The 12,123-nt window shown below is 48.3% G+C and overlaps 1 protein-coding gene across 4 annotated transcripts in view; it reads left to right on the top strand.

Annotated features, from left to right (window-relative positions):
• The window catches only part of MTOR (mechanistic target of rapamycin kinase), a 71,136-nt gene extending 59,248 nt beyond the window's left edge, over positions 1-11,888 (top strand). For all 4 annotated transcript variants that reach the window (XM_072977524.2, XM_072977523.2, XM_020782170.3 and 1 more), the window contains 15 exons: positions 1,628-1,810; positions 2,695-2,829; positions 2,960-3,134; positions 3,756-3,891; positions 4,172-4,319; positions 5,164-5,286; positions 5,485-5,567; positions 6,033-6,105; positions 6,558-6,632; positions 7,145-7,280; positions 7,933-7,998; positions 8,535-8,615; positions 8,903-8,983; positions 10,588-10,693; positions 10,925-11,888. In XM_072977524.2, coding sequence (XP_072833625.1) covers positions 1,628-1,810; positions 2,695-2,829; positions 2,960-3,134; positions 3,756-3,891; positions 4,172-4,319; positions 5,164-5,286; positions 5,485-5,567; positions 6,033-6,105; positions 6,558-6,632; positions 7,145-7,280; positions 7,933-7,998; positions 8,535-8,615; positions 8,903-8,983; positions 10,588-10,693; positions 10,925-10,940 — 1,617 coding nt within the window. In that variant the 3' untranslated portion in view covers positions 10,941-11,888. The remainder of the gene's footprint in view (positions 1-1,627; positions 1,811-2,694; positions 2,830-2,959; positions 3,135-3,755; positions 3,892-4,171; positions 4,320-5,163; positions 5,287-5,484; positions 5,568-6,032; positions 6,106-6,557; positions 6,633-7,144; positions 7,281-7,932; positions 7,999-8,534; positions 8,616-8,902; positions 8,984-10,587; positions 10,694-10,924) is intronic.
• Positions 11,889-12,123: the final 235 nt, after the last annotated feature.

The following is a 12,123-nucleotide window of genomic DNA, read 5'->3' as shown; positions in this document are numbered from 1 at the left end:
ATATTGAAGCTCACAACAGTGAGTCTACAAATACTAAAAAAAAGATCAAACAAATACCATGAAAAACCAGCCAACCCATAAGCAGCGCCAAAAGACATTCAGAGCAGTAAAGGTACAACCGTCCACTTAAAAACCCCACTCAGGCAGCCAGTCATTGAGGGACAGCTTACTTGAAGAGAGAGGTCTTGGCCTGCTTGTGGAAGGACAGCCAAGAGGGGGCCAGGGTGGCCTCCAGTGGGAGGGAGTTCCGAAGTCTGGGAGCAGCGACAGAGAAGGCCCTCCTCTGCTGGGTCCCCCACCCAAGTGTACTTGTGAAGGTGGCAGGACTGAGAGGAAGGCCTTTCCTGATGATCTTGGCCTTCAAGCAGGCGCATAAAGGGAGATGCGGCTCCTTGAGCTAGCTCGGGCCTGAGCCATTTAGGTTTTATGAGCCTGTGCATGTCTATATTTTTACGTAACACCAGTGCGTGGAACTTGAAAGATGGGGCTGGAATCGGACGGTGAGTCAATTGTATTTCTGTTGACTTATTTATTTTGCATTATGAAACCAGTTCATGGAGGCTTGACGGTCTGTGCCGGTCAGGACGGACAGACCTCACCTCCAGTGTCAAAAGCGTCAATGGTGCCTCCGAATGCCAGCTGTTGAGGGTCGGCCGTGGGAGAGCACTGTTGAACTCCCGTCCTTCGTGCAGGCTTCCCGGAAACCTCTGATCTGGCACATGTGAAGCACAGTCTTGGACTTAAAAATGCCTTCAGTGTCGGGCCTTTGGTCTGCCCTTGCAAATCACGACGTTTCAAAACCTGAATAGATTTGAAAGAAGGTTTTACATTAATTGCGCACCAAAGGAGACCATGCTTGGAGGGGGAAGCGTTTTAGCGCTCTGCGGGAAGACCGCTCTAAAGTGCTGCTGTGGCTCCTTCTGGTGGTCAGTCCGGAGCACAGTTCGTCTCCAATAATACAATAGGTTTAGACTGTTTCTCTCCCCACCGTTACAAGTCGGTCTCAGGAATTTATTCCTCCTGGGAGAACATGTCAAGATCGTTTCTCCAAAACTGAAAATCCAAGCCACCAGGGCGTGCCCGTGGAGGGTGGGAAAGGTTCTTTCCATTAAATGCCACAGGCAGGATTGCAACGGATGGGTCATTCCTGAAACGTCAGGCTAAATTTGCAGCAGCCATGAAGTTTGTTTCTCTACGTGTTCCTCTGGAGTTCTTGTTCACGGCAACGAGTTAAACGTTAAGAGGAACAGATCTTTCTTTCTTGAAATTTCTCTGGTTGTGTAAGACTGTCAAATCTACTCCTCAGCACCAGTGAAATTAAAGTTATACTCTTTGAATTTCCTTTTTTTAAAAACTGTGGCCTGTTGGTTTTGTGCTTTTCTTTCCTGGGATATATCCTGCCAATTTTCTCTCTTTTTTTTAATGGAGGGGGGCCTAGAGGGGACATAACGGCAGAATGGCTGCTTTTGGACATTTCTGGAACCTGAACAGGGGTTGCCCCCAAATTTTCAGCACAGAGGATGTTGGGAATTTGGGGGGAAGGGAGGAGGCTTCAAAAAAAGGTCAATTGGAGGTGTGTGTGATCTCTTTTTGAAGGGGCGCCCTCTGTACCTCCTCTGCTTTCTAGGTGAGCGAAGAACTGATCCGTGTGGCCATCCTCTGGCACGAGATGTGGCACGAGGGGCTGGAGGAGGCCTCCCGCCTGTATTTTGGGGAGAGGAATGTGAAGGGGATGTTTGAAGTGCTGGAGCCGCTCCATGCCATGATGGAGCGGGGGCCTCAGACCCTCAAAGAAACCTCCTTCAACCAGGTATGAAGAGAGTGGGGGCATGGCACTTCATCCCAGAGTGATGTGGCCGCCTGGGTCTTCCCAGAAACAAGTGGGGGGGGCAGTCCAGCTGCCAGGTTGCTGTCGAAAACCCATCTCTTGGTGGCGCTAGAGGAGGCCCCTGCACCATAGAGCTTTGGCCCACCATGGAGCAGAGCGTCTCCTGGATGCTCAGAAATTTACAATAGAGAGCCATGGTTTCCAAGGTCTTTGGTCTTCCCAGATATTCTTGGACTGCCATTCCCAGAAGCCTTCACTGCCTGTTGTGCTGGCCGGGGTTTCTGGGAGATGCAGTCGAAGATCCACCTGGGTGGCCCAAGGCTGGGGAACCACTGAGAGAGAGAGTGAAACAGGCTTGCAATTTTGGTAACTAATCCAGAGGCAGACCCATGGGGGGGGGGTTAGCAAGGCTGCTTTGAGGCCCACGGGCCAGAGGTTACATCTGCAAGGACAACTCGGGGAGAAAGGAAAACCCACCAGGGGCGTTGTTGTGCCAGAAATCATTCCTGTTCCTAACTCAAAAAGTTTGCCCTGAAATAAATAACAGCTTCCCGCTATGCAGCCACAGTGAAAGATAAGATGTCCCACAGACCAGTTCCCTTTTTGCTTCCCGTCTCTCCAGGTTTCCCTTTAGCCTGTGTATCAGAGGCATTGCAATAATAAGCGGCTGGTCACGACTAAGGGCTGGAACAGGAAAGGCAAAATGTAGGCAGGTTAAGACTGCCTGCTGATTCTTCCTTGGAGTGAAAAAAGAAAAGCTGGTTATGCCCTGTTATTAACAGGAGGCAACAGAACCCTTCAGCCTCACCTTTGCCTTCATTCCCAGAGAGCCAAGTGCACTTTTATTTTATTTTTCTATTTTGCAGGCTTATGGCCGAGATCTGATGGAAGCCCAGGAATGGTGTAGGAAGTACATGAAATCTGGAAACGTCAAAGACCTCACCCAGGCCTGGGACCTCTATTACCACGTGTTCCGGCGCATCTCCAAGCAGCTGCCCCAGGTGGGGTGGGGGGGGTGGCCTTGTTCTTTGTTTCCTTCTGGGGGGGATCCTCTTTTGCTGAAGCATTGAGCGGAGACTTCCAAACCCGGGTATTAACAGTCCCCATCTCCATTTGCTTCTTTGCTGCCAGCTGACCTCTCTGGAACTCCAATATGTTTCGCCCAAGCTCTTGATGTGTCGTGATTTGGAGCTGGCGGTGCCAGGGACGTACGACCCGAACCAGCCGATCATCCGCATCCAGTCCATCGCTCCGTCACTGCAAGTGATCACATCGAAACAAAGACCGAGGAAACTGACTTTAATGGGTGAGAAACCGAGTTTACAGTATGATTACACACTCCCCTACATGCACATTCTCTTTACTGATCTCGTTCTCTCTCTCCCTCCCTCCTTTTGGCTGTTCTCGCTAGTACAATGGGTGAGAAAGAAGCCACGGTTCTGAGTTTGTTTGTTTGTTTGTTTATTCATTCATTCATTCATTCATTCATTCGATTTATACCCCGCCCCCCTAGACAGCGTCTACTCGGGGCGGCTTACAAAATCATAAAATATCATTAAATAACAATAAAAACATCACAATAAAAAAATAAACAACGTTCATAATTGGAAAAACATTTGAACAATAATGTAGCGTGATCAAGATGGGGGGAAAAACAGAAAGATAGAATTCAAGAATTGACAGCCTGCCTGAAGAGCCAAGTTTTTAAATGGCTCTTAAAAAGTTGAAGTGTAACAATAAGCCATGGTTGATAAACAAGGGGCAAACCATGGTTTATTTTCTCCAGGGATGGTCTCCAACAAAAGGCCACCAATCAGCAAATCACAATGCAGCTTGGCTGTCCTGTCCTTTGGTTTAGGGAGCGAATGCTTTGCGGATGACCCCTCTGAAGGCAGACATCTTACGAGACCTTCTCTTTCTATTGCAGGAAGCAACGGCCATGAGTTTGTCTTCCTCCTAAAGGGCCACGAGGATCTGCGTCAGGATGAACGAGTGATGCAGCTTTTCGGCCTGGTGAACACACTGCTCGCCAACGACCCGACATCCCTTCGTAAAAACCTCAGGTAATCTAGAGGAGAGCCACTCTTCTTCCCTTACTGCCCAGATAAAAGTCATGGTTTTTTTTTTTTTTTTGGCAAAACCTTACACACACCCAAACTACACCACTTGAAAGAAAGAGCAAGGCTATAAAATATTAAACATGTTTCATGGCCGGTTGGGAGAGGGGGGAACGATGAGAGAGAAGCTTTGTTCTTGAGCCCCGAAGGGTTTGGAATCTCCCGGGAGCTGACCGGAGCCCCATCATGAGCCAAAGCTGAGTTTTCTTCCTGTCGCCTGTTCCAGCATCCAGCGCTACGCCGTCATTCCGCTCTCAACAAATTCCGGCCTGATCGGCTGGGTGCCCCACTGCGACACGCTGCACGCCCTGATCCGGGATTACCGGGAGAAGAAGAAAATCCTGCTCAACATTGAACACCGCATCATGCTGAGGGTGAAAGGCTGGGATGGTCTTTATTTTAAAAAAGGGGGTTTTGTTTTTTAAATTTTAAAAAGATTTGTTTTTTATTTTAATTCATTTATTTAAAAAAAGATTAACAAGATTGATGTTTGTTTTTATTTTATTTAAAAGATTTGATGTTTTAATTTATTTATTTAAAAAGATTTTTATGAAAAAGATTAGTTTTTATTTTTATTTATATTATAAAAATATTTTTATTTTTAAAAAAAGGTTTGGAGGGGTCACTGCGGCAGAGTGATTTCTGGGGATCCCTTTCCATCTGAAGGTCAAACTCCCAATTTCAGAGAGATTTCCAACGCTGGGCGCAAAGGAGAGGGAAAAGTTGGGGCCACAATTGCCATCACATTTTGACCTAAACGATTTACATGCAATTGCTAGAGGGACATTTCAGGCTTTTAGAACGTGGGGGGGACCATTGCAAAAGCTGGGGGGGACCCCCACCAGGTACTGGTGACATGGAGAACAGGGCAGCACCATTGGGGAAACCCCAGAGGGGGGTGGATCGGTGTCTCCCTGTGCCTGTCAGAGAGCTCTGACCAGAGAGAGGTCTTGTGTAGAAAAGTAGCCTAGCTCAGTGCTTTGCATGCAGAAGTTCTCAGGCTGTGTTTAGGGTATCTGTTGTCTGGGCAGGGAAAGGATGCCACCTCCCAGCGAGCACTTGCCCGGTCAGTACCCACATGACCCAGGTAGAGAGATGAAAGGTCTGGCTCTGCATTGGGCACCTTCGCTTCTGCCCCTTAGAATTCTTTCTTCAGGGTTTCCCTGAGCCTTGCGCGAACTCCTCGGTGTTCTCTCTTCTCTGAAACGTTTTTTTTAGATGGCTCCGGATTATGACCACCTCACTCTGATGCAAAAGGTGGAGGTGTTCGAGCACGCGGTCAACAATACAGCCGGGGACGACCTTGCCAAACTTCTGTGGCTGAAGAGTCCGAGTTCAGAGGTACAGCCGGCCGGTCTGGATAGGGCTTCAGAGCCACTCCGCTGACACTCCTGTCTGACTTGGGCTAAAACGCCGTGATTGCATTTTCACGTGGCCTGACAACTTTTCCCGTCAAGCTTGATTTTGCAAAACGTATTCCCTGACAGGCCCCTTCTGTCAGAGGGTTGATTCCTTCTCTGGTCTGTGTCCCCCTCTCAGGTGTGGTTTGACAGGAGAACGAATTACACCCGCTCGCTGGCCGTGATGTCGATGGTCGGTTATATTTTGGGCCTTGGAGACAGGTAAGGTGCAGCCAAAACCAGTTCCTTTAAAAATCACTGAATAAAGGCTTTCAGGAACCCCCCCCCAAAAAAAATCCTCATTTCTGGAAGGGTCTGGTGAGCCCTAAAATGCACCTTGTTGTTTTCAGACGGGCCGTGGATTGTCCAAGTTCCTCTATCCCTGTCTTTCAAACGAGGCTGCGTAATAACATGATCAGTAATAGCAAAGATTTGTTTTGTGTGCATCGGCCGTCAGTAGGCCTGGAGTTTTGTGAAATAGATCAGGCCAGGGCGTTGCCCCTCCGAAAGATTTCTTGGGTTCACGTTTTCCAACGAGGAGATTAAGAGAGGGATCTGCCAGACCAGAATGTGCATCGACGCCCAGCTGTAGCGCGCTTTCAGCAGGGCGACGAGCCCCCAAACGCATCCTGGCCAAAAGTGCCACAGAAAGTAACACAACTTTCTCTGTGCTGTTCCCTTCCCCAGGCATCCATCCAACCTTATGCTTGACAGGCTGAGCGGCAAGATTTTGCACATTGACTTCGGAGATTGCTTTGAGGTAAAGGGGGACTTGAATTCAGTAATTGGAAAGAAATGCATTTCCCCACCCCTGTTTTTGTTTTAAACCACACAAAACACTAGAAAATGACATTTTAGTCATTTAGTTTTCCCGTTTAAGCTAAAAGACAAGACTTGGAGGGGAATCACGCCCCTTGATATTTTAATTTGAACTTAAAAGAAGTTACCTCTTAGTTTCCTGCTTCTTCATCACTCTCCTGCTATTAACATTTATCACTGCAGGAGAGTGATAAAAGTAGAGAAAATTAGCATGGGCTAAAAGGGGTCTTTTCTTTCCAAGGCAAGCAGGGTGGGGCATCTTATCTTGCAAGTTAAAAATTAACAGGTCAGGAAATCCATTCACACCTTTACCACCACCTGCCTCTTTGGGCCTAAGTCCCATTCACTGTCTTCATTTAATTTTTGCTTTTTCCCTTTCCTCCTGGCTTTCAGGTTGCCATGACCAGAGAAAAGTTCCCAGAGAAGATTCCTTTCAGGCTGACAAGGATGTTGACAAACGCCATGGAGGTAAACGAGAACCCGCAAGATAGCTATAAAGGAGAAGAGGCGTGTGCCTGAGTTTGAAAAATAAGCATTTTGAGGTTTCAAATGGTGCAGGAGAGTCTGTGCCTTATTTTAAAAGAGATCTGCCACTTCTGGAGGTTTCTGGAAGCTAAAATTGACCGTTTTCTTTTGGAATCCCCAGAAATAGAGGGGAATCCAAGAAAGACATAGGTTGATTCAAAAGAACCTTTAAGAAGGACTTAAGTTATTGAACCTTTAGATTTTGCTTAGTTTCCTCGGTACAGAAATTTGAGGAGCCATGGATTACAGTATTCAGAGCTCCAGTTTTGAAATACCAGCATACCCTTTTGGGAAGTTCTGATCCGGAAAAGCCTGGCCAAAGGTCAGAGGTGACCATGGCTGTAGCCCAGATCGTCTGGCGGGGATCGGGCCGGTGTTACAGAAAGCAGACAGATTTGCAGAAATTTCAGGGGTGCCCTTTCGAAGCTGATTTTTTTTAATTTCTATTTTTCAAGGTCACTGGCTTAGATGGAAATTACAGAATCACGTGCCACACTGTGATGGAGGTATTGCGGGAACACAAGGACAGTGTGATGGCAGTGCTGGAAGCCTTTGTCTATGACCCTTTATTAAACTGGAGGCTGATGGACAGTAAGTTGAGACCACAAAGGGCACAGGACTGGGTACAATTTTTGTTGCTTTCGATAATTTCAAGGAGTGTAGCTGTGGGAGTCCATGAAAGCAAAACCAAGAGATTTCTTGTAATGTTCTTAACGATTAATACATTTTAACAGTGTCACCGTCTTTCCTGCACGACAGCTCACTTCAAAATGTGTGCAGCGTTATGTGAGTCAGCATTTGATTCTAATACAGGCTAGAGAGGGTGGAGGACTTGAATCTGTGGGGAACAGGAACGGAGGAAGTGCAGGCAAGGACCGTTACTTTAGAGTAGTCATTAACTAACAGCAGTTGGGAGGTAACACACGAACATCTTGGTGCCAAGGAGCCAATTAACTCTTGTAGTTTGATAAGAAGGTTTGGAACCCTCTACTACAGGCCGCAGGAAGTAGAAACAAATGTGGGCCGGACTGTGAAATGCCCCTTTTTGCACAGAAGAATTTCAAAGATAAATGCCAGCATGTGAGGGAGAAAAATCATCTCTCTTCTGTGGCTACAGGAGACACTGCAGTACAGTATAATGTACTGGCCAGCTGGTCTGGAAAAGCAAGAGAGGTCACTTTTACTAGTATGCAGGAGAACAGAGATTCACCTGAGATGTTTTACACCTCTGCTTTCTTTGCAGCAAACACGAAAGGCAACAAGCGATCCCGCACACGGACGGATTCCTATTCTGCTGGCCAGTCAGTAGGTGAGTAAGTGGCCAGAGGCGTACTTTCTGCGATGACAGCAAGAGGATTCAATTGTCTCCCCTTCTCTGTTTTTTTTTCCCCAAGCGTGTGAGACCGTGGTAGGGTAGGAAGCTCTGCAGAGCCCTTCCATTTCCTAAACTCAGTCTGTATCAAAAATGTCGGCCCTCTTCTGCCCCACCAGTGAGGCAGAACCGTACTTGGGGGGGCTCTGAGAAGACGAGAGGGGAGTCTCCTCTCTCTCAGGGAGCCTCATGGCACCCAGCGGGAGCATGCAAGGGAAGGGAGGAAGAACGCCTGCTTTTGTAATCCCACTGCCCAGAGTGATCTCGCCTCAATACAACTTCTGCTTGTCTTGCTCGGCGGTTGCAAAGTGGCTGATCCCTGAAGCTCAGCTCGTTCGAACAGCCAGCCAGCGACACCGTGGCTGCGCCAGACAAGGCGTCAGAAGGAGAATACAATTTTGTTCTGTGTGTGTGTGGTTTTTTTGTGTGTTTTTTTGTTTGTTTTAAGCCCCCTATCCTTTTCTTTTTCTCAGAAATGTTGGACAGCGTGGAGCTGGGCGAAACGGCTCATAAGAAACCAGGGACCACCGTGCCGGAGTCCATTCATTCCTTCAGTAAGTTCCAACGGCCTGCCTTTCAAGCCGTGCTCCTGGCCTGGGGTCGGGGCCAAATCGGGAGGGGAAGCATCCTCTCGTGATCTAAAAGGGAGGATGCTGGAGCAAACGAGATCATATTAGATCGACATTTTAACCTACCACCACCATGATCAGATCTTGGCAAAGTAAAAGCGACCTTGTCTTCACGTTATCTGGGCAGCTGGGTTTGATGACCTGGCGATATGGGAGGAGGAGCAAGAAGACAATATATTTGAGTTTAGAAGTCTCGTTTTTTTGCTTCCCAGTCGGGGACGGTCTCGTGAAGCCGGAGGCGCTGAACAAAAAGGCCATCCAGATTATCAACAGAGTCCGGGATAAGCTCACAGGTAAGTGGCGTGGTCATTTGCAACCCCACTGTGTTTGCCTATGACCCTGGACCGGGTAGAAGAGGACAAGTCTCTGCCCCCAAAGACTGTGCCATCTAAAATCGGACCCAGGCACAAGGAGGGAGGAAGAAGAGGGAGAGCAAGCAGGGAAAGCCATATGGAGTTGTCAGGACCAGCCTCCCTCTAGGGAGCGCTCCTCCTTTGGCCAGAGAGCCCCCCAGGTATCTGTGCACCCCTTTTCAGCCGGGTTGAGACCATTTAACCATCAGCTAGGGTGTAGCACAAATCCTTTCCAGCAAGTCTGGCCTAAAAGAACACTCCTGCACTTAATTTGTATCTAGCAAGTACAGACACCTGGGCTTTGTAGTCCCTTAAGACTTACTAAAACTCAGAGAAGTAGGACTCTTGTCTAGTAGCAATCTCATGGCCTTGCCACCCGCTGGGAGCAAGCTCAGCAGACTTGCTGTTCAAAAGACCAGTTCTCACGATTTTTGAGATTAAATCTTTTATTGAAAAAATAAAGTTTTACAGAAAAATCAGTTTGTTGCATTAGCATAGCATCTGGATACATTTCCAAGGATTATTGCAGTTAAAATAAAAGCAACTAATTCCCAGTTAAGTAAAGACATCTGAAAATCCCTTAAAGATTTCTTTCTTAAGGGTAGGCAAAGGCATGAAGCACCCCCCCCCCCCCCTTTCTTCATTCTCCAGTTCCCTACATTCTCAATTCCTTACCCTAGCACATGGTATAAGAAAAAAAAAGAAATAAAAGCCTTCTGGTTCTCAGGAACTCTGTACATAGCACAATGTCCATTTTTTCTACTTGCTAAACAACCTCCAAGATGTTAACCAATTATAATTTAGGGGCTGTAAAGTCTCTCCCCGCCCCTCTTTCTCACGAGAAGGCAGGTGTTGTTTTCCTTTCTTCCAATCTTGCTTCCAATTAAGCTGGAATGTGGTGTCTGGTCTTCTTATCTCGTCCTTGCTGTACCAGTCAAGAAAAAAAAAACACATTCCCACCGCTGCTTCAGAAAAAACATTCTTAGGTCTCAAATCATTTTCACACAGAACCCTTTTGCATCCATGTTGTCTTTCTTGTGACTACATAAACCATTCAGACTCCATGCTTTAAACCACATACCTCATGACCATGACAGGAGTCATCCCCCGTTGCATGTATTTAGGACTTCAAAAAGCAGGGACGAGAGGAAGGAGACAAAAGCTTCTGGAGCAGGCTGAGTTTTGAGGAGGGATTTTGATAAAATAAAAAGAGGTGACACCACACAGCAGGGGCCCATGGGAGAGCTGTGTATATGTGTGTGTGTGTGTTTTTCCCCTAAGGGAATGAGAGTAGTTGTACAAAATCCATAACAGACTGGTAGAATTCGCCTTCCTCTTTTTTATCACAAGGCATCCCAATCCCCTTCAAATCGAAGCAAAAAAGCAAAGCGCACTCCTTATCTCCCACCCCGCGGTGCTTAAAAAGCAGAGTTGTCACTGCAGCGCTGCAGTTTAACCCCTGCTCCACCAGGCTCCTCCATTCCTTCTCTATGTGTTTGAGAGGCCCGACCTCCTGACGATTCTCTCTTTCCTTCCTTGCAAAGGGCGGGATTTCTCCCACGACGAGACGCTGGACGTGCCGACCCAGGTGGAGCTGCTCATTAAGCAGGCGACCTCACATGAGAACCTTTGCCAGTGCTACATCGGCTGGTGAGTCGTGGTCCTTCTCCCGCCTTGAGCACAGCTGGCTGCTCCCCTTAACCACGTCCTTCCCTGTTTAAAAAAAAAAAGAGCAGGATTTCCCCCTGTGTCCTCATCCGAAGCCCTCTTAGAAGCTCAGCTGGGCTTTGGGCTCCACAGGCCTGCCCCCCTAGGATGTGGGGCAGCCTGGGAAGATAACAAGGCCTGGTTTCATTCTTGCTCTTTTCCCCTTTTCTGCAGGTGCCCTTTCTGGTAGTGGCAGATTTGTGACACATCATCCACAGAGCCTTTCCTTCGGAGGAGAGGTCTTTGCATTCTGGACTTTGCTCCTCACAAATTGGACGGAGGGGGGCGGGAGAGAAAAAAGAAAACCCCAAAAGCCTGAGCACTGGGAACAGAGGGAGGCGGCCGTTTGTCAAATACTTCGAACTTCACATGAGAAAACTGTATATTAAAAGTCGTTTTACGCTGGTGCACTGCTGCCAGGGCAGGAGGGCAGGCGAGCAAGCGGCGAAGAAACACACTTGGTGGTTGGTTCCAGAGTGGTTTAAAACAAAATGGAAAATCAGTCTCTGGCTAATTTCGCCTTCAAAGGCGTGACTTGTCAAGCAGGAGGGGGACGATTGTGTTTCTCTCCAGAGGAAAGACTTCCGACAGAAGCGGGACGTGGACGGCGATGGTCAAGCTGTGCCGACTTCACTTCCCCGCCCTGGGTGGCTGACCTCGCCTGTTTTGACGCCTGGCCGCCCCCAGACCAGGACTGGCCCTTGTGAGGACCACCCCGTTGCCACATGTTTTCTGACTCCCGTGGGCCCGGAAAGGCCCTCAAGGGGAGGCTCCCTGTGACACTCCCTAGAAGGTCAGCGTCGTCATCGTAGGAAAGGGATACGGCAAAAGAGCCGCCGTGACGACCCTGTGGAGGAGGACTCCCATAGAGGCGCTGGGCAAGGAGGGAGTGGAGGGAAGCCTGGCGGTTGAACAGGGAACCCGTCAGGGGTTTGGAAAAAAGGGGGGAGAGTCACACAGGAGAAATCAGTGGGTGCCTAAAACACTAGGAGTGGGTGGGGTGGGGGTGTCTAACATCATTCTTGTTATTAACAAAACCAACACACGCTGAAGAAAGCAAAGCGCACAACGTGTGCCCATGTTTGAATGCCTTGTTGTGGTCTAAAACATTTTTGTGCCAATAAAGTACATGAAAACATGTCGTCTGGGATGCTGAAGGTGTGTGTTCATGACGGCCCAGCAAATGGGGTGGGTTGGGGAGGGGGGCGAGCCTGCTGTTCCGATGCGTAGAATCAACTTTGCAGCTGTGCATGAAAACTGCACTTCTGTGTCATGAACCTAGCCTGGTGTCCAGAGGGAGGCCTTAAAATGCACCCCGCTGTTTTCCCCTCGGATGTGTCACTGGGATTGGAGGCCGGCCCCCCTCTGTCTGG

The sequence above is a fragment of the Pogona vitticeps genome, chromosome 7 (assembly GCF_051106095.1).
Source record: "Pogona vitticeps strain Pit_001003342236 chromosome 7, PviZW2.1, whole genome shotgun sequence".
Classification (NCBI taxonomy): domain Eukaryota; kingdom Metazoa; phylum Chordata; class Lepidosauria; order Squamata; family Agamidae; genus Pogona; species Pogona vitticeps.
Note: the sequence above shows the minus strand (reverse complement) of the source record. Positions and strands in the feature narration are given on the sequence as shown.